The 21,022-nt window shown below is 51.0% G+C and overlaps 1 protein-coding gene across 3 annotated transcripts in view; it reads right to left on the bottom strand.

Annotated features, from left to right (window-relative positions):
- KIRREL3 (kirre like nephrin family adhesion molecule 3) overlaps positions 1-21,022 on the bottom strand; it is a 321,962-nt gene that overhangs the window by 41,969 nt on the left and 258,971 nt on the right. For all 3 annotated transcript variants that reach the window (XM_068659552.1, XM_068659554.1, XM_068659555.1), the window contains 2 exons: positions 6,994-7,151; positions 3,431-3,581 (listed from right to left, as the gene is read on the bottom strand). In XM_068659552.1, coding sequence (XP_068515653.1) covers positions 3,431-3,581; positions 6,994-7,151 — 309 coding nt within the window. The remainder of the gene's footprint in view (positions 1-3,430; positions 3,582-6,993; positions 7,152-21,022) is intronic.

Raw genomic sequence — 21,022 nt, 5'->3', positions numbered from 1 at the left:
GTGTTGGGACTGTGAAGAGGAGCTGAGGGGCTCCCCTGTCCTTAAGGTATGAGTCCAATGCAGCAGATGCAAAAATGCATCCTAAACTATCTGCTACCTGCTGCCTCTCTCCTCTTCTTAAATATCTCAGCAACATCTCTCCCAGCTGGAGCATCCCTCCCATGCTGCAGCTTCACAGACACCTGTGCCCTGAGGGGAAAACAAAGGCAGTGAGGGGATGTTTTACTGGGAGCCAGGCCAAGCTGGGGTGGCACGATGATGGTCAGCGTGCTGCTTGGATGCCGTGAAGCCAAAGCTCTAACACAAGCCTGAGCAGCGCTGCTGTGTTAACCACATAAACACTCAGGTTGGAAAAGACCTCTAAGATCAAGCCCAGCCAGGGATGAAAGCTCCCCTGCCACTGCTCCCTCTGCCAGCATCCTCCCCCAAGCACAGGGGCAGGGTCTTGCTGGGGAGATGGGGCTCTCTGGCACCAGCTCAGCACCTCTGCTTGAAGGCACAGGCTCTTGCTGGGCATCCAGAGGTGACAACAGCTTGACCACCACCTCTCCTCTCTGTCCCCAACCCTTCTGATCCTGCCTGCAGCGCTGGGTACCACGCTGCAAAGTGCGGCCATCCCTCCTCTGCTGCGTCCCCACCTCTGTTGGCCCCGTGATATTTACACAGCCAGAGCCCTGCTTTGTCGCCAGCAGAGCCACCTGCCTTTTTGATGGGAAATTATGACGGGAAATTATAGGTATTTTCAATTTACCCTAATCTCATTTTAAAATGTGCAATTCAAATGACAATAAAGATGGGCGCAGTTGGGAATATAAATGAGCTTCACTAACATAACAGCCCAGAGATATATAGTGTGCTCCTAATTCATTTGCAGGCATCCTGACACTTCCCCATTGTTATACAACAACAGCTAATCACCTTCCTTTGTTAAGTATGAATCACACTTCTCTTTAGTAGCTTCCCCATTGTTTGATGGTTTAGTAGCTGTGCCTACGATTTACAGAGGAGCCTCTTTGTATTAAAATGAGCCCAGCTCCCTCCTTGCACTCAAAATAAAAAATGTAGATTAAAAAGAAAAAGAGCAAAGGAAATGAATTAAAGTCTTTGATCTTCCCTTTCGCAAATGGGATTGGGCTTCCGAACATTGCAGTAAGGCTGGTGAGCTTCCCCACGAGGCGGTCGGTGCTGCAAAGAGCGTGGGTTTGTGTGTGCGAGCGTGTTTGGGGGTATATTAGGGGAAAAAAAAGACACAAATTGTAACTCATCAGGATGTAATTCCACGCGCTTACAATTATAATTCCTGCCTGGCTTCTTGTAATTAATTTGAGATGGAATCAGAGTTGGAGGAGAGCATGCATGCAAAGTGCTGGCTGGTGCAGGTACCGCGCATTGCCGTCAGCAAACCTCCTAACTCAGCACCTGCAAAATGAGGGCTGGCATCGCTGCGGGGCGGAAAAGCCTTTTTGGGGTGGGCTCCGGAAGCTGTGAATGAACAGGGATTAGGAGCTGAAAGCAGGCTCTGATGCCTCTTCAGATCTGGGTTTTCATGCTCCCCGATGAGAGGCATAAATAGGAACAAAACGCTGCAACGCTGCAAGGACCAGCACAGCACCTCCAGCGGAGCGAGGTGGCCTGCGGGTTGCTCGTCACCCTGGTCCCCAGACCTGCCACTTCTGTTCTCATACTGCCACCTCCTGCAAAAATATGGATGTGGTCAAATCCCTTCCTGCCATCAAACAAAGGTGTAAAAATGAGCAAATACACATGTGTGTGCAGAGGCTTGGAGCAAATGGCTTTGGATAAGCAACAGCCTTGCTCCTCCCCATCCCGGCACGCTGGATGTGAATTTCCATAGAGCCACTGGGCTCTGGCAATATAAATAGTTTATGGCATATCAAACTATTAAACATGATTTTAATCCCACTTGTGATGTTCGGCGCATAACTCACAGGAGGCTGACTTTGATGTGGCTGGTGGAACAGAAATCACATTGAACAGATGTTCCAGCTGGAGTCGCTTAGTGTTTCCATTACAGACTCCAGCTTTTTTTTTTTTCCTTGGTTTCTTTCCCCTTGCCTTTTTTTTTTTTTTTTTTTTTTTTTTTAAGGGGATAGTGTTTATGACGCAGCTATTTCACTGCTGCTGAGGCTAAGATTGGCAGGCAGGTCCTGTGCCCACGAGACTGATGGGATCCAAACTCGCGCTTTGCATCAGCTGAAGCAGGCTGTTCCCTGCTGCCACGAGTGCAAGCACCTCATACACCTGCAGAGGACAAAAATCCTGCCTGGGTGCTTCTGCATAGTACAGGCTGCTTAATCCATCGTGGCATTTTTCTATCCCTCCATCACCCATCCAGCCCTGGGAAACTGATATCCTCATTAGACCCCATTAAGAACAACATACTTTTAATAGCTGAATAGGATATTATTATTATTACTTTCACAGCATGGAGTATTTAATGGCTCGAAGTGGAAATTGGTGCTCTTTATTTGGTCTTCCTCTCTTCAGAGTAGATCCCATCAGGATCAAGGATGCAGCTCACGTCCCTTGCCCCGTACTGTACAGCACGGTGTAATGATGTCTCCGGCTTTGCGTTGTTTGTGAGAACGTGCGTACATCTCCAGCTATTGTAACTGTTTGCCGGCTGTGAAATAACCCATGCTATTATCTCATTTTATCTGGCTGGTTCTGTCAGGACATGCTATAGAGCGACCCAAGAGCCTGTTAATCTTCCGGCAGCAAAAGCTGGGAGTCTTAAATGGTGAATTTTCTGCTGTGCTTGAGTTTGTTCAGGCAGTTTTAATTGGACTCTGGAAAGCAGCTGGCATGCTAATATTGAACACCCTGCATTTGCAAATTGTTGGTAAATACAGCTGCAGGAATTGTGTGTGCAAATGAAGCCCGGCTGGAGAGAGGTCAGGATGTGCCTGAAAGCAACAGCTATTGCAGAGGAGGGGAGAGATCTGTGAAACGTGAATTTTTGAGGAAGGGAGGTTTTCCTTCATGGTTTTACAGAGAAGTGACATTGCTCCCCACACACCTGTCCCTGCTGGATGGTGACTGACACCAGCTGTATGTCACAGGAGGGAGGGCTTTCACAGAGCACTTTGGTGTGTCTAATGTGCTATCTAGATGAAGAACAAGACAAAAACTTAGTCCTGCAAGCCTGGAAACACGTATTTGTCCAAGAAATGCTTGCCAGCCAGGCAGTGCACGGCTCAAAGAGATGGGCACAAGATGCAAAAGCTGGGAAGCAGCTGGGTGTTGTGTGCATCAGGTGCCCCAGGGAGCTCAGGGGAGATGAGCCCTCGTGCCTCTGCCCTCTCTGCACCAGGACACCCCAGCGATGGGGAACGCCCAGCTTGGCGGCCCCGGTGGAGGCAGCGGGGAGGCTGCAGTGACATGGGGCTGCAGTGGCTAAGGTACTCACGCTGGATGTCGATGGTGACCGAGGTCTCCTTCCCGCTGGGAATGGCTTTGTTGGTGGCGCGGCAGACGATGCTCTCCCCATTCTCAATGTCGGAGGGGGCGATGAAAAGGGTGCTCATGATGCTCTCTCTCTTGCCATCGCGGAGAAGTGTCTGTGAGGGGAGATAGGGAGATGGAAAAGGCAGCTTCCAACAGGAAAGTGGCCCCTTCCCCTGGTCAAGAGTCACGCACACAGCCAGGCCTTGCTGTTATGAGTTTGCCAGCCAAGCAGCAGTCTACAATCACAGCTCCTCTGGCTGGAATCTACCAAGAGCCCTTAGGGGAATTGCACAGACACATTTTGCTGTGCTTCCCTTGGAATTGGGCACTTCACTCACATCTGCTTCCCTCCAGCCCTGCTGTGCCTAGACCCAAGAGCTGCAGCTCCGGTGACATGCATGTCACCCCTGGCCTGGGAAAAAGGGAGCCAGGGGACAGATAAGGCAACCAGCTTCTCCAGCCTGCCATCACATGCGGCACCTACACCAGGCAGGTGCAGAAGCAGCCTGGGCTGATTGGGCTGCAGCTCCCAGGCACTTTGTGCAGGGATGTGTGAGTGGGGGCAGCTGCTGCCAGCAGCACGGGCTGGATCCCGGGCAGCTTTGATCTGCTGGAGCAGGAGCCCTGCCTTATCCTCAGTGAAGTCCTAATCCTCATTTAAGTCCTTATAGACTGTGATCACGTCACCCTGTCACCTCGTCTGTGGTAAACCAGACTGACCAAGCCCTCTGAGCATCTCAAGATGCTGCACGGTTTTCAACCTTTTAATCACTCTCTGACCCCTCTCTGGTTTATCAGCATCCTCCAGGGACCAGAAATGCCAGAAACACGACTTCACCCAGCCATTGATAATAATGGCAAATGCCATGGACACACCCAGCCAATTCTGGGGATTTCCAAACAGTTTTTCTCTCTTAAGTCTGTATCCTCCAAGTTTTCTCTTCACCATGTAAGGCAAGTACTTTATTGAATTATAAATAGACAGCAGTGAGACTGATGTTTTCATCATGTGGGCTCAGCTGGATGTAGCCCTCTTGCTATAGGCTTGCACATCCGTCAGGCAGTGGGCAAGGAGTAGTGCTGACAAATTGATACCATCAGCCCAGAAGCTGGACAGAAGCAGCACCAAGACCTATTAGAACGTGATCTTTGGGATCTGAGGGCCCCAACAGCTCTTAATTATCCTGACAAACCTCATCTGGGGCCTCTATCCCACAATTTAAACTACGGCTCTAGCTCAAGCCATATTTTGGGGGTGCTGATATGGACTTCATCTCCTGGCTTGGCTACAGCCCTGCTTCATCTCTGTGGGCTTTCTGGTGACTGCTGCACTGTGGCTGACCCTATTACGGTCATAAAAACCCACCCTTCTTGTGCCTTTGGTGGTGAGGGCACTGCCTGCTTTGCTGTCACCCTGCCTGTCCTTCCCCTGCAGAACAGCCCCACTTCTGCTGCTGAGGGTGCTGTGAACACCAGGCTGAGCACTGCAGGTCCTGCCTGTGCAGAACTCACACCCACAGCACCCCAGAGCTCTGTTTAGCTGTCAAACCCTGCAGGATCCTACAATACCCCCTACAGCCATAGGGACCATTTCCTGTCCTTTTCAAGACAGAGCAGGGTGAGGGTTTGGGGTTTTTAAGTCAGATCTGGCTAATCCTTAATGCCTGGCTGTGACTGCAGTGGGGCTGCATATTAATCAGCTGTTGGATTTGAAATTCAGAGAAACAAAGGAATTATCACTCAGTGCAAATGGTTTCAGGCAATCAGTAACCTGAGCAGTATGTCTTCTTGGTTGACTGGAATATCTGGATCAAATGAAGTCTGGGCTGGATTTTAATTTTATTAGAGAATAACAACAGAATAAAACTGAAGCCCAGTCTTAAAGGGAACTTCAAAAGGGAGAGGTTTCTTGTATGTCCCAAATCAAAACATCCCACTTCATAAATGGCTAAAACTGCCCATTAGCTTTTCTGTGGGGTCTTTTTCTTTTTTAATGTGACAAGGTTGAAAAGGTCTCAGAAATGCTTGTGTGCTCAAGCTGGGATTTCTCGTACATGCACGGGTGGATGTGGTGATGCTTGAGGCAATGAGCACTGATGCAGCCCACCCTGGCTGACCACCTCCACGTGCCCTGCCCTACAGCTGCATTTTCCTGCTCACGGCAGGGAATTATTTGTGGAAGGGCCACCTGGAAATCTCCAGTGAGTCAGGAGAAACTTGGGTTCTACATCCCCAGATCAGCCACCACCACTTCTGCCCCTGGAGAAGGGGCCGACATCCTTGCAGAGCAGGGCTTGCCACCCAAACCACCCCGACAGCTGCTTTCGATGCCATGGAAGTGTCTGTGTGGCATGTGAGATAAGCTGCTGCCTGAAAGCTCAGCTCTAAAAGGCTTCCAAAAAAATATATATTTTGAAGAAAAACAAAGAGGAGACACCCTTCCTTCTCTGCTACCCACTGCTTGGGGGTCTGAAAGGGAAATGCTGGCTCCCCACAGCCAGGTCTGCACAGCCTGCAGTGCAGAGCAAGGCTTGGTGTGGATGGAATAAGTTACAAACAATCACATGTCAAAGGCCTGGATTTTAATTAATTTCACTTGAATTAAGAGAGGGCGAGGTCAGCTGTCTCTAGCTTTAATTAGCGCTGCCTCTTGCATAGTGCACAGGGTGATGGGGGCAATTCTGTTCGTCCCCACCAGCTATGAGGGGGCAGCTCAGCTTCAGCTGAGGTGTCCGCGGGTGCTGTGGGGCAGCAGGGGGGAGGACAGGGATGCTTTGGCTCCTCTGCCCTTCCAAGCAAGCTGGGATAAGGCTTCCCAGTGGTAGCAGAGGGTGAGATGTTTATTAAAAAGATCTTCAGGAGCTCAAGAGGAATGCCTTTGACTCTGAACTTTGAAGTTGCTTGCATTACAAATGGCTGTAAACTGACCCATTTTGTGCCTTGAATTTTGTGCTTTAGAAATTTTCATTAGAAATGTCAAGTGTTACTGAATCTTTAGCACTTACTGAGCATCAGGCTTTGATAAACAGGAGAACATGTGGGTACCCATTCCGAGTACACTGCCGATTGCTCTTTGATGTTTTCCTTTATGACCCAATAAAGGCTTTCTATTTAAATTAAAAAATGCCAACAACCCTGACAATTTCTCATGGAAAACTGCAGTTAGAGGCAGGGACATATGTCACTGCAAAAAAACTTCTGCCTCAGAGCTTCTGCTGCAGCCAAGGGCAGTGCTGGCTCTGCTCCTTCAGCACTACGAGCACGACACCCAGGTGGGGTCCTGAGGGGAGATGCCAGGTAATTCAGAAGCTATGTGAGGGTACAGAAAGCCAGCCAAATGCCAAGCAGAGCCTATTTCAGTGACATCTTCCTGACTGTTGGAGGTTGCACGGGGTGATGTGGGGTGCGAGGCAGCTCTGGCACTGAAGGCACAGCCCCGGCTGTTTTGGGGCTGTGAGAAGGAGCCCAGGCCCTTCCCAAAGCAAGGAAGAGCACAGTGCACATCCCCACCCCGTCCTGCCTCACCTTGGAGTAGGTGGCTCCATTGATAACTTCTCCTTTCCGCATCCAGATGATGGAGGCAGCTGGCTTGGCGTTGTCTGCGTGGCAGGTCAGGTTGAGGGGGTCTCCTGCTCTCAGGCTGATGATGGGTCCCCCCATAATGATGGGGTCGTCTGGAGGAACTGCAAGGCAATGGCATGAAGGAGGCAAGGTCACTCGGTAGCATTAAACCTCCAGGACTGGACTGGGACCTCTCACACCTCCAGCGGGGTGTGATGGGGACAGGAGCAGCCCGCCACCCATCACATTGTGGGACGGCTTGCAGGTAAGGGCTCTGCCCCGGATTTGATCTACAGCAGCAGAAACTGGCTGATGTTTTAGGTCACGGAGGGATGGAGAGACCATTGAGCACTTCCTTGTCCAGCTTTCATCTTCCTTTTGCTTTCAGTCATCCTCTGTGCCACCCTCTGGCTGCGCAAAAGGTGAAATTCCTCCCATTTGGTCAGAGACTCCCTCTCACTGTTGCATGTCTTTCAAGCATCTCCCTCCACGAAAGCAGGTTTTGCCGGAGGTATTGAGGAGACATTTAATATCCCAACCTGCCTTTGAAACAGTCTCGGTCTGACAGCCTGTGTGAGGCTGCATCCTCATTACAGGACATGGCTTTACTGGCATTGCAGCCGTGGACATTCCTGCTTTGTGCCAGAGAGGGATGGAAATGAAGAAGCAAGAAATACTGAGCATGGTGATTTTTTGGTGTCTAGTCTGTGAAACCTGACATCTTTAAACACCACCAGCACAGTGGGAAATTGGGCTCTTGGGGGCTTGCACAGCATTGGGAAACCAGCAGAAATGCAGAGGCGGAAAAGCTTCCCCACTGCAGCCCTTTCTGTCCAAGCAGAGGAGCTCATGCTAGCCAAGGGTGGAGAAAAATTGCTGCTCCAGACCCAGGTCAGAGGAAGGTAAAGCACCTGCAAGAGCCTCCTGCCCTTTCCATCCTTGCAGAGGGGTTGCTGCTGGGTGAAAAATGCCCTTTTTCCACAAAAATGGAGCTGCCTGTCATGGGGCTGTGCTCTCCGAGCTGGCTGGCACTGGGCTGAGCTGCACAACGCCAAAGCCCTGAGATCCCCGAGCAGGGCTCTGCCGCTGTGCCTGAGCTGCTGGCTGGGGAATAGTCTTCAAAACTCCTTGCTGGCTCCTCCAGCATGGGCCGAATTTGGGAGATGGAAGGGGATTATTTTCTCTGACAACTCAAAGGTGGCTGCCCGCGTCGGCACAAGATTTGCAGGCGAGGCAGATGTGCCGGTTGCACACAAGGCTGGTCACATACGCATCTGCCAAGCGCTTTGAGTAATGGGATTTTTCAGCTCAGTGGGTGGAACCCAAGAACTGGAGGAAAAAAAGCTTTTCTACATGGATCCAGAATGTACATTTTTCAGGCTACAAGAGTGAAAAATGTGAAAATCCATGTTTTGGGTTAGTCAAGATGCGTCAGCCCCTGGAATATGAGAATGTGGACAACTCTTCTTCATTCTGATGATGTTTAGCTGTTAAAGAAGCATTTTAACTTTAAAAAAACAGCTATTTGATTTAATTCATTTATATTGTTTTCAGAAAAAAAAATACATGTTTCTCAGTAGGTTTTTTTTTCCCCTCACTGATGCTACTAATTGAATTTGACCTCAGCTTGTGAAATATTGGAAATTCATCTTGTGGAGCTGGGAAGAGGCCCAGCCCACAAGCCTTGCTCTGAAGAGCCTTTCAGAATTAAACGGAGGGACTTTCACGGGGGCTGTTTAATACTCCTGGCTGTTCCTACCATCTGGAGCCTGAAGTGTCCCTTTGCAGCCTCTGGCATCACAGAGGCTCCCCTCAAAGCAGTGCAGCTGCCTCTTAGCTGCCCAGTGAAACCTGGGGAGGGGGACAGGACAGGGGACAACCCCATGCAGATATGTATGGGACCACCTGACTTCCCCATGCCAGAAAGCCTTTCCTAACCTGTGTTGCTCCTGTTTCACTCTATTGGATCAGCAGCAAGACCTGGGGAGCTGCTGAAGGAGATGAGAGGGAGAGAATAGGTCCTGATTATGTCTTCCCAAGCAAGTGGTTATCATCCCCCAGTTATTCATGTGGCCATGAATTATTGATTGTCTCCAGGCTCACTAACCAGGGGATCTGGCTGGGGAAGAGAGGGTCTGATGAATAGAAATCAGCAATATCTCTCAACAGCTCTAACTTCTGCAAAATGAAGGATGACGATGCCTTCCCCACTCAAACTCCAGCCTGGGAAAGGAGAAGGAAGAGAAGAATGGAAGATGAAAAGAGAGGAAGAAAGAAGGGGAAGCAAGAAGCCAGTAGCATAGAGCCATGATCCATTATTCATCCCCTGTGCTCCCAGGATTGGTTGTTATTATAAGGCACCACTACAGAATCCGGTCTCCTAATTTTTAATCACGTAGATGTAGAAGTGCTAGCCTTTCTGATTAACGCAGGGATATAAATAGGAAGGGTTGTTTGGGGTTGTGGGTTTTTCATTCCTGACAGCAAAGAAAAGGGAGTTAACCTTTACATGCCTGGAAAACTTAACAAGGGAATAAAAGAAAAGGGCTGGGTGAGCAAAGCACAGGCTGTCATTGGTGGCTCAAGCCCATGAGACCTGAAACAAGCCAGAGAGGTGGATGAGGCATGGTGGATGAGCCCAGACTGGTCTCCAAAGGGACAACGCACTGAGACCTCCTGGGGTGGGAGGAGACCCCAGCAGATCTCCTCCTCTTCACTGTGCACTCAGGACTCGAGCTGGGGAGCTGTTCTTTGCCTGACCATGGACAAAGTTTTCTGGAAGCAACATGACAAGCTTCCCCTCCTCAAAACCATGGGTTTCTGTCAAAACACAGGGTTTGCTGAATATTCTGAAGCCCACAGGTAGGCATTCATCTGTTCTCCATAGCTGTGGGCTGCTTGGGTATGTACAAACAGCTTGGGGTCTCCGCTCCTTACCCTTTGAAGTGCTTTGGGAGATGGGTGTTTTACAGCACATCAACGTAAAGAAATATGAATAAATGTGTGCTGCTCTTCGGCTGTGCACTCAGCAACTTCTTCAATTAGTTGGCTAGTTAGAGGCCTTCCTGCATACAGCCCTACCCGGCAAGCTTTAATCGTATGATTAATCAATGAGACCATGCAGAATTATTCAGTGCTGAACTGATACCCTAGGCTAACACTGCAGCTTTGACTAAGAAATAACATAGATGTCTCTAAATACTCCTGGCCGTCAGACAGCTGGACGGCATTGTGGCAAGCAAACAGAGCTCGATTATTAGCAATATTTATTGAGATAACAGGATCCTCCAGGCAGAAGTCTTCTTCTGCAAGCAGAGAAAGCAAAAAAAAAAAAAGCCCTCTAGCTGCCAGCACCTCTTCCTAATTAACACTGGCTGCTTTTTTTGTTGTTGCTGGCACCTCCTTACTGCTGGGTTTGTGGATGCAAGAAGCCTCTTCTCCAGACAGTGTTAACATTCAACCCTGAATGCTCCCTGGTGGGGAACGGCCACCCAGCTGCCGGGATGGAGAGGCAGCTGCTGAACGGCCCCTGAGGACTGCTCTGAGCAATATATCAGAAGAAATGTTTGGCTGATGTGAGACGAGTGTCCCCCAAGGAGTGTGAACACCTCTCTCGGGTAAGAGATTGCTCATGTGTTGCTTATCTCCCCTAAGGGGGTTGCAGTATCCGACGCTCTGGGCTCATCTCCTGTGCTAGACCAACAACAGTGGCCAGAAGATGCTCTTAGTAATCACAAACCACTGGGAGGTGGTTGCCAGCCCCAAAGCTGAGGGTCCAAGCACACAGTGGAGACCTAAAAGCACTCCCAGCCCCCATGGGGGTTTTGCTCGCCCTCCATGCTGGGGGTGCCACCACCTTCCCGGGAGCCTGCCCACCTTTGGTGGAGGCTGGAGGGTTTGGGAGCTTTGCTCTGGCGCAGAAGCATTTGTGTATTCAGATGCTGCTTCACAGGCTTGTCAAAGAGGCATGTTTGCCTCTTGTAGACAAGTCAAGCTTATGAGGGCATCAGAATACACGTGCTCTGGGTGAGCATACCCAGGCACTGTCCTGATCTGCATACAGCTGCTTGCTGTGTGGAATATTTTGCAATACAAACCCCACAAAGAGTATTTTCCTTTGCAAATCCAACCTCTGCTCCTTGTTGGGGTGTTCTGAGACCAGGTTTGCTGGCTGGCGAGGAGCAGGATTTGGCCTCAGCCTCCCCTGGAAGGTGCTGTCTCTCTCCAAAACAGGGATGTAGCAAGACTGCTGGGGCAACTCTGAAAATTGTCTTGGTGTTGATGATACATTCAGCAAACCAATGAGTTAATTAGCTGCTGTATCATTTCTGGTATCTGCTTGGGACTGGCATGTCCTGATGACCGCAGGGGCTGCCTCCTCTTGGAGGATGATGCCTGTCCTCCAGAGCGCCAGGGGCTGTTTTGCAGAGGCTGCTGGTGTTGCCCTGCAAGATGCTGGTAGGGTCGCAGAGGGGTTTGGCCACATTTGTGGATGTTGGGCTGAGGATGCAGAGAGAGGCTGGAGGGCTGCTCAGAGGGACAGAGCTGCTTTCCTACCAGGTGAGATCAGATGGGATCGGCTTGTTTCATTTGGCAAAGTGAAGGCTGGGAGAGACTACGCCTGGCTGTGGTGGATGAACTGTGGGAAGCTGGGAGAAAACAAGGGAATAAACAGGAAAATTTGGGCACTGGGAAAGAAAGATGGTTTCTTGCTTGATCAAATATCCAGAAGAGCTTCCCAAGAGGAGGAAAAGGGGCTAGAAAACTGCTTTTAGGATGGAGCTTGCTACAATGGATAAGAGAATCCCCTTATAGAGATTGTGTTTCTGGCAGTAGGTTTCCAGCAGACTGCCTGGGGTCTCACTGTATTATCAAGCCTGAAGAATACAAATTGTGAAGACCTAAACCACTGCAGAGCAGCTTACAGCTACATGAATGTTCAGCTTTTCATTTATCAAGGCTTTACACATTTAGGATTCAGATTTCCAGCAGCTCTTCATGGCTAGGAAGGATATAAACAGCCTCTGAGGTTTTGTCCGATGCTTAAAGGCTGAGATTTTGCCGTGTCTGAGTGCTGCTGAGGGTTATATTTCTCAGGGCAGCACTGCCATGAGGCTTATGGCAAAACTGCAGGGCTTGGTGACCTGAGCTCTGGAGCAAACCTAATCCTGGACTGCAGCTGCATCCTCCCCTTAACCTTCATGATGTCTGTCTGCTCCACCTCTCCCCTTCCTAATGCACATAGGATTGCAATTCCTTTGCAGATGAGAAGCCTGGCAGGTGAGGAAAAAAAGGACACGACAGAGTAAGAGACTGCTCTGAGCCTGCAAACAGAGTCAATTGTAGGGCCGAGTCCTTTCTCGAAGCACAACCAGACAGATTTTCCTGTGAATCCTTACATCTGTGACCTGCAGACCATTTCTGTCTGCAAGCTGCTCAGCAGGATGAGGCTCAGCTCTTCTGCGAGGAAAACAACCTATGCCAAGCCGCCTGTGTCCTTTTTCCCTACGTGAGCTCTACTGAAAAAAAACCTCAGCCCATGTTGTGCACTGCCAATTTACAGGGGCCATGCTGGCTACAGTGCAAACCTTGGCATTGCTTCAAAGCGTTCAGCCCCGTCCATGTGCCACCAGCCTCTGGCCCTGCTGAGATGCGTGGGATGGATGGGCAGCAGCTCGGAGGGTTCCTGCACATCTGGCAGTCAGGCAGGAGCCCTCCACGCAACAGCTGGCACAAAATCCTCCCCCTGTGCTAAGTACCCCAATGACTCCGACCTTCCCCACTTCACTCCTGTGCCGGGCTCTGGGACGGGTGCTGATGGGACGGGGCTCTGGACAGCCTGAAAAATGCGGGGCACTCGTGGGTGCCCTCTGAAAGCTGCCTGGCTGCTGCGGAGTGAAGGAGGAGAGGAAACAGATGCAGGCAACCAGCACAGCCTGGGGAAAACACGCTAAAAAATAAATCAAAAGCAACAAGGGGAGCAAGGGAGAAAAATAGTTATGAAAGTTTAAATAGCGCATCTCTTTCTCGGTCCTATTTGTCTTGTGGCACTTCGTGTGTGTGTGTCTGAGCTGGGAGAGCGTGGGCAGGCACCAGCAGTGATGCCGCCTCTCCATCCCACGTAGGGGACAGGGACATGGAGACCCCTGCCAGGAGGACAACAGCTCCGCACACCCTACACCCTACATCCCTGTTTCTCTCCTGCTGCACCTGTCTGTCCATCTGCCAGCAGCCGAGTGCGATGCGCAGACCCCCCTCACATTAAAAACCTCACAGGAGGCAAATGGTGCAAATACCATTTTTTTTACCGCTAATTATTTATCTCAGTTTTCATCTAGCCCTGCATTTCCCAGCTTGGTTTGGGTCAGCAGGCTGGGTTTGTGGGGTGGGACAGCACCTTGCTGGGGTGTGCAGGTCCATCCAGCCCTGGGGCACTTCGCAGCCCTGGTTTTGCCCAGGTTCTGCAGAGCCCTGAGCGGTGCACGGGGAGGGCAGCCACTGTGGGGGGCACTTGGCTATTTCAGCCCGAAGGGATCTTCAGTCCCAGATTCTTTCAATTTTTAAATACTGCATTTTTCCATCATGCTGGAATTAAACCAAATTTCAAAGTTCTGGAAGTGAGAGCAGGTTCTGGGCAGCATGAGCTGCTGGAGGAAACACGAACAGATCTGACACAGGCTAAGTGGGCATTTGTATTCCACTGAAAAATCTTTTATATGAGAAAAAATTAAAAGTTCTGGCAAACCTGTCTGAGCTCTAATAAACAGCCTGATGCCGTGCAGGCCGGCAGGTAGCTGGCCCAGTATTGATTGCATACTGGAAAGATTCTCTGCACGAAGAGCAAGAAACTTGAAATTTCCTCCTCCAGTTGAAAAGAAAACATAATCCCAGCACATGTATCAGGGTTGCCGGTTCCTTGTGCAATTCCCCCTGACCAAGGCACTGCTTGGATGGCTCCTGCCCAGCCCAGCCCCAGCTCCCAGCATCTTTGCTGAGCCCTGCTGAGCCTCTCCACGGCACGGGGCTTTGTGCTGGGCTGTTTTGCTTTGCTTTTCCCCGAGAAGAGCTGTCCTGGCCCTCAGACTGGCTGGCCATAAGCCGCAGGGTGTTCAGGAGGGAGGTGGCAGTGTGACCCGTGGTGACAGTGAGTAATGGCTCCAATTCTGCCTGCCAGGGAAGAAGGCAGGTCAGGCACGCCAGATGTGTTGGGGGAATGACAGAGGGAGGGAGAGAGGAAAAGTTATCTGCCGTGCCCTCCTCACCATCCTAACATACCCATTCACTGCTGGCATCCCCTGACGTGCGCCTGCACCAGCGTGGGGCCAGCACTCATCCCAACGAGGGGAAACTGAGGCACAGCCATGGGGCTTGCTTCAGTCACACTGCAGTCACCCCGGCTGGCTCGGCCCCGTGTCCCCACCGCTGTGCCACCCGCTGGGCAAGGCTGAGCTGTCTCGGAGACAGTGCCTGTCCCCAGGCCCAGGGATGACCCGAGGGACACCAGAGGTGGGACACACGGGGGCTCCCTGAGCATGTTCCTCTGCCACAGACACCTTCCACCGCCTCTCAGACAGAAACGCAGGAGGAAGCCCCGCAGGGACTGGTGGTACCCTCTGCTGCAGGATGTGCCTGAGCCTCCTCCTGGCAGGGAGGCACCATCACGTCCCCATCCACATGGTGTAGGGCAGCACCCACTGCCTCCTCTGCCTCCTCCTCCTCCTCCTCCTCCTCCCCAGCAGCACAGCTCCTGGGTGCAGACTGACAGATCAGAGAGAGCCGGCGAAAACCTGAATTCATTATTTTTCCCGCATGTCATCTGTTTTCAAACTGTTTAAAAAAGAAAGGGGGATTATTGTTTGTTATAAAACCCCCACCTCACCAGTCACCAGTTTTGCAGGGGCAATCCTGAAGCCCTGAGCTTCAGCCCAGCACCCGGGTGATGCTGCTCTGGCAAAACCAGGAGGTGCCATGGAATTACTGGGATATTATTGGGATACGATCCGGCCTGCAAACCTGCAAAGCAATGAGGCTGCAGGGGAAGGACCCATCCCAGTATCAAGGGAAAGGCACCTGTATTTCCAGCTCTCCTGCTGATTTTCACCACTGCTGCCCCTTTTGCAGCCCTGCAGCTGATGCCGTTGCTTGGTCTCTGACCTCTCCTTGCCCGGTGCCATTCCTCAGCCTGGCCCAGATGGGATTTGCAGCTTTGCATTCAGCTGGCCCAGGATGACAGAGAGGAGCCCTGCCTGCTCCCGCAGATGCCAGCCACTCTGTCATTTTTGGAGAAATCACAGGCATGCAATTTGAAGAGGGTTTTTTTTTTTTTTTGCTTTGGGTATGGGTATTTTTTTTTTAAGGTGAAGGGATGCTTTGTCTTTTCCTCTCCATGCTTTCCTAAAGGCCACAGCTTTATCACATGCTCTCCCTAAAATCATGTCCGACCTGCAAAGCAGCGAGTTATCACTGCTTTCCTGCACCACAGCCCCACACTGGGGAAGGGGGCAAAAGGCCTGGATCTGGCCACTGGGAAAGATGAAGATGATTCACCCCCCTTCACTTCAGGATGAGGTGGCATGCAGGGTTTTAGAGTGGTGTGCAGGGTTTTAGGGTGCTGTGCACCTTGTTCCTAGGTGGGGATGGGCTGCACTTCTTCCTCATGCTCTTTGCATGGGAAGTTCCCACTTGGATCTGTGGCTGGGAGGAGGAACCCAGGGAAGCTCACAGCAGGGAGACCACCAGGAGGTGGAGACGTGCGGCTTTGTGGTGGTCTCAGGGTAGCACCTGGACAAGGACAATGTGTCGCTGGTGGGGCTCAGGCATTTGCCGGGATTCTGGAGGTCTCACGGGGCAGGAATCTACCAGCCCTGTGGAATCTACTGGAATCTGCTCCAATCTGGAATCCACTCTGAAATCTCCCCTCAGGGACCAATTTCAGCTTTGCCATGGATTAGCCAAGCTTGCACGCCAGCACAACACTTGTTTGGCTCCAGCTCTGCTTCTGTCCTTCAGCCACAAGAGCAATAAGGGCAGAGCAAATCGTTATGGATGAAGCTGGGAAGCATCAGATGGGGCTGATCAATGCACGGCGGTGCCTTATCTCTGACGCTGGCCGGGGACAGATGTTTTGAAGGAAACCAGAACAGCCCTTCCACGATCAATCGCAATGTTCCCAGCACTGACACATGTCTCGCCCCCTCGGAAGCCGGTTATCAGCCGCAGCACAGCTCAGTCACATGCGGTTTGGGAAAGGTTTGGTCTCCCAGCCGCAAATTTCAAATGCCCTTGTCCGCCCTCCTGCCCTGAATCCCTTCCTGAGATCATTCAGCCCTGCATACACTGTTAGCAGATCCCCTTTTTAAGATAAATTACCCAATCCAAACCTCTATTTGGAGGGCATTCCCCCCGGCTGCCGCTCGCTCTCAGCTGCCTCCTTTGAGCGTGTCCCCACAGCACCAAACCCCTTAATTCAGCTTGTGCTGGTAGCCTGCAAATTGGATGGGGGGAGGAAAATGGGGTTGCAATGGCAGGAACTGGTGTTTGCTCAGAGACACAGCAGAAGAACCCTGAGGACAATGGCTTTGACTGCTAGTTTGCTGCATCCTGGTGTTTTCCTGGAGAGGAGCACAAAGATACAGGTGTTCCCTTCCTGGGAGACTGGGGTGCGTTTGGGCAGCACCTGGCAAGGCAGGGGGGAGCTTCCCTTGGCTTCAGCCCAGCAGAAACAGCAGCAGAAATGGTGGGGCAAACAAAGGAAGAAAGCCAAGAGAAAAGGGACTGGAAATGGCATGAAGGAAGAGATAACAAAGCCAGTTGAGCCAAAGCAATTGCAGCGGAGAGCAGAGCCAAGCTAATTGCATCCTCCCTGCAGCAGTCTCCTCCCAGCCCATCACGCCAGCTGGACCCCGATGTTCACGGAAGAAAAGCGCACGTTACGGTTCCCTGCCACCCCCCGATAAACTGAACCTTGAGGATGTTCTCTTTATGAGCAGTTTACAGCTTGACAACTGTTAATAGTAAAATATCAAGATGTGAGAGGTGCTCCGAGGCTCACCGAGGTGAGAACATAATTTATTAGGTACTGGAGTTCTCCGCTTGCCGTGGGATGAGGAGTGTCCTCTGCTTGCCACTACCCTGGGGAGGCTTGGAGGAGGTTTGGGACCTGCCCCTCTCTCTCCCACCAACATACTACTCAGGGCTGGTCCAAAATCTGCTCATGATTTTTTTTTTTTTTTTCCCTAAATAGGTTATTGATTTTTTTTCTTTTTTTGACTGATGAAGTGTTTCAGGGAAAATGTGTGCTTTGGTGGAATTTTATTCCTTCTTAATTAAGAACTCAATAGCAAAAAAGCAACAACCTGTCAGCAGGGGACATACTGTGGCAGGGACTATCACAATCCTGTTCCTCTTTGGGAGCCAGGCTGGCGGAGCATGGGTGTGGGTTTGGCCTGAGCTGGGAAATGAGGCGAGGAAAGAGGAGTGAGCACAAGGGATCTCTGTGACAACTCCTGTGAGCTGCTGCAGCAGAGTGGAAACAGCTGCATTATTTCCTTCTTATTATTTTTTTCCTTTAATTCTAGATATTTTTCCTCCCTCTATCATCCCTGAAATGCCATGGGCTGGAGAGCAGCATGTCCCCGAAGCCTGTTCTCCTCCTTAGACCGCAGACGTGACTACTGCCAGGCGCAGCACTAACTACGTCTCTGCTCCCCAGACAAGTTATCTATCTGCTCACCAAGCCTGAGCTCAGTTTTGTCACAGGTCCAAGCAAAAACGACCCCTGTCAGCCATGGCAGAGCAGTCTCAGAGGACACAGGACAAGCTGCGAGGCGATGCTATTTTTGTTGACGGCGTACCAGCTCTCCATCCCCTGGGGGACCCTTGTTTTGAGGGGCTCCATCAGAACTTTCACATCATTCCCACTCTCCGAACAGACTGAGCACAGCTCTCATTTAATTTGACCCACAAATAGCTCCCGGAGGTATTAATAAAAGCTGGTGAAAACAGTAAATGCCAACGGAAAAAATCAACAGAAGCAATGGAGCCCTGAGGCAAGGCTTGCGGGATGCTCCAGCATCTGAGACGATTTGGATGCCTTCTTGATAAGGCCAAAGACAACAACGGCTTTTGTAGGTGTGTCCCAGGACACGTGCGGAGGGCTGCAAGAGCCCCCATTACACTGCCATAGCTCTGGTGCAGCAGAAGATGGATTTCCCTGGCAGGGCACACAGATAGAGATGCTACCAGCATTACCAAAAGCATCCATCGAAGTCCCCCTTCTGCTGCCTACGGTTTTAATCACTTGGGCCATTCACCCTCGGCTGTGGTCAGGCGATGAGGCGAAAGAAAGGGGAAAAGGAGATGGGGAAGAGTGAAGTCTGTGAATTGGAGTCAGCAGCTGGATGCGCTGGGACAGGTGTGCAAGGGCGATGTTTTTGTGCCTACTGATGTTCAGCAGCCAAAAGGAGAAGTTCAGGGTGTGCTGGATGGGGAAGGAACATGAGCAGAGAGGATTTTGTTGGGAGCAGAAAGGGGAAGATGTGCTTTGGGCAGGTTGGAGAGCTTTGCACCCGGCTGGAAGTGTCTTGCTTTCCATTCTGGTTATTTCTGAGCTTCTTAGAAATTTAGGTCAACTTTGTTAAACAAAAAGTGCTGATTTAGAACAAAAGGGGATGCCTGGCACATGTCAAAACAGATGTTTTGGGATTTCCCATGCCTAACCTTTCGTCTCAGGAAAGCTCACATGAAATGTGTGAACTCCTTCTCGAATGCAAATCCCTCTGCTGTCCTCTTCCAGCCAAAGCTTTGTTTGCCAACTTTGACTCACACAACAAATTACTCCAGGTAAACTTGCCGGTGATTGAAAGAAAAGTCACTAAGCTCCATGGATGTTCTGGAAAGCCGTGACTTTATGAACTCTCAATTTTCACAGAATCACAGGATCGTCTAGGTTGGAAGAGGCCTCTGAGATCATCTAATCCAACCTCATTTTGAAGATAGCCTCTCTCGCCTCTCTCTTCTGAGCAGAGAATTTGGAGGCAGTGAGATGGGCAGGGTGGGTTGGCCTGGGGGCAGCAGGTTGGGAGATGGAGGGTGGGCAAGAAGCTGCAGAAAGGTGGGAAAACAGGGACCCAAATGATGTCGGGGCGGGAGTCGGCAGGGAGTGAAGTCTAATAATTAACTGAAAAATCGATGAGGTTCTGAAGCAGAAAGGCAGCTCAGAGGTAGGTGAGAGATGGCTAGGGAGGGATGGGAGCAAAGTTCTACCTGCTGCCAGATGGGAGACCCCGGACTGGGCTTGCACAAAGGGCATGCTGTCCCCATGGGACGCTGGTCCTGCCCATCCTCACACCATCACCGGGGGATGCAGTGGCACAGCAGGACACCAGCGGCAGGGGACTGGGGACCATGGATTTCTGTGAGTGGCAGGTGCATGTTACACACGTTTTCCAGCCTGGAGTGCCATTTCTTTTCCCAGCACACCAGAACGGTGTGAAAAGTCACCCAGGCAGAGACAAAAGGTAGTTTTGGGTCCGCAGGGCACATATCCATGTAATGCAGGAGAAAGGTTGGCCACCTTTGCCTAAGGGACCAGAAAGTGGTGAAAAGCAGGAGACACAGCCGTGGTTTCCCCAGACACAGGGCTCCTGCTCTGAAGGTCTCTGAGTCTGTGTGGAGAGGAGCTGAGGTGGCCAAAATGCACAGGAGAGGAGAAAGTCCTGTCTCATCCAGCTGGCGACAAAAAAAACAGCTTGGCTTGTGAATATCTTCAACCCACTCCAGGCAGCAACAAAAGAGTTTGTTTGTTGTTTACTCACTCAGAGAGGAGATAAGGTCAGGAAATTGCAGTTGGCTCGCTGCAATCCTAGAGGGGAAAGTGAAGCTAAATCTGGCAGATGAATTACTCACTATCGACTGCTCTCCTTCTCAATTATTACTCCATTTTGTGAGAACCTCCAAAATACATAAAAAAAAAAAAAAGTCCCACCAGGCCAAAGTGATGCTCTCTTGCAGACAACAATGATGCCTTGAGGGGACTTTCAGTAGGGCCAGAGCAAGGCTGCTCCCAAGAGCTGGTGGGAAACCCTCTGGGAAAGCCCCAGGATGATTTTGGAAGCACGGAGCTGCCCTCACCCCTATGATGCAGGCGGGAAACCCACAAATGGAGATCCTGGGACTGCCACCAAGCTGCCTCACTACAGCTGGATGCAAAATGCCATTTGCTTTGGGTTCAAGTCTTGAGTACATTGAAATCAAAGGAACATCTGCTGCTGTTTCATTAGGCGCATGTTGCACCAGAGCAGGGGGACAGGAAGGGGCTGCAGAGGGAGACGGGGCTGGATGTAGCACAACCTGCCTTGTTCTTGCACTGCCTGTGGGCATGAGCCCTGTGCTGCTTCCAGGATGGTGGTGCCTGGCAAGCGCTGGGCATTTTTGGGGAGAAACTACAGTTTGGGTGAAACAATCACTCCATAGAGGGGGAAGGGAGCGTAGATGTCCACCTGCCTGCTTCTTCCCTCCCCAGAACAGGGTCCATCCACCCTCCAGGAGAGGTTTTGGGGGCTTTGATGTCTTTTGGGAGAAGACATATCTTCCTTGGCTTCTGCTGGGCAGAAGGGATGGGCAGCGAACATCTGCAGCTGAGTGCTACTGAACACATAGCAGCGGCACCGCGCCTGTCGCATCATTTCTCACTTTTCTTTCAGCCCAGCTCCTAAATCCATTTGAACAGCGGAGATGCAGAGCCTTTCATCAAAGGAAAGCCAACACATTTCTAGTCTGCAGCACAGCAAAGCTTCAGAACATGACCCTGGGACACTCCACCAATAACAGCAGCAAAGCATTTTTATTTTTGCTAGAAATTCTCTCACTTCTTCACACCATCTCAAGGCTTTGGGGACCTGACATGTGGCTCTGGAGTGCCTCTTGTGCAGCGCAACCGTTTCTAAGCCTCCCCGCGATGGCATTCATCCCACTGCCTCTAAGCAGCAGGTTC

Source organism: Anas acuta, chromosome 23 (assembly GCF_963932015.1).
Source record: "Anas acuta chromosome 23, bAnaAcu1.1, whole genome shotgun sequence".
In the NCBI taxonomy this organism is placed as follows: domain Eukaryota; kingdom Metazoa; phylum Chordata; class Aves; order Anseriformes; family Anatidae; genus Anas; species Anas acuta.
Note: the sequence above shows the minus strand (reverse complement) of the source record. Positions and strands in the feature narration are given on the sequence as shown.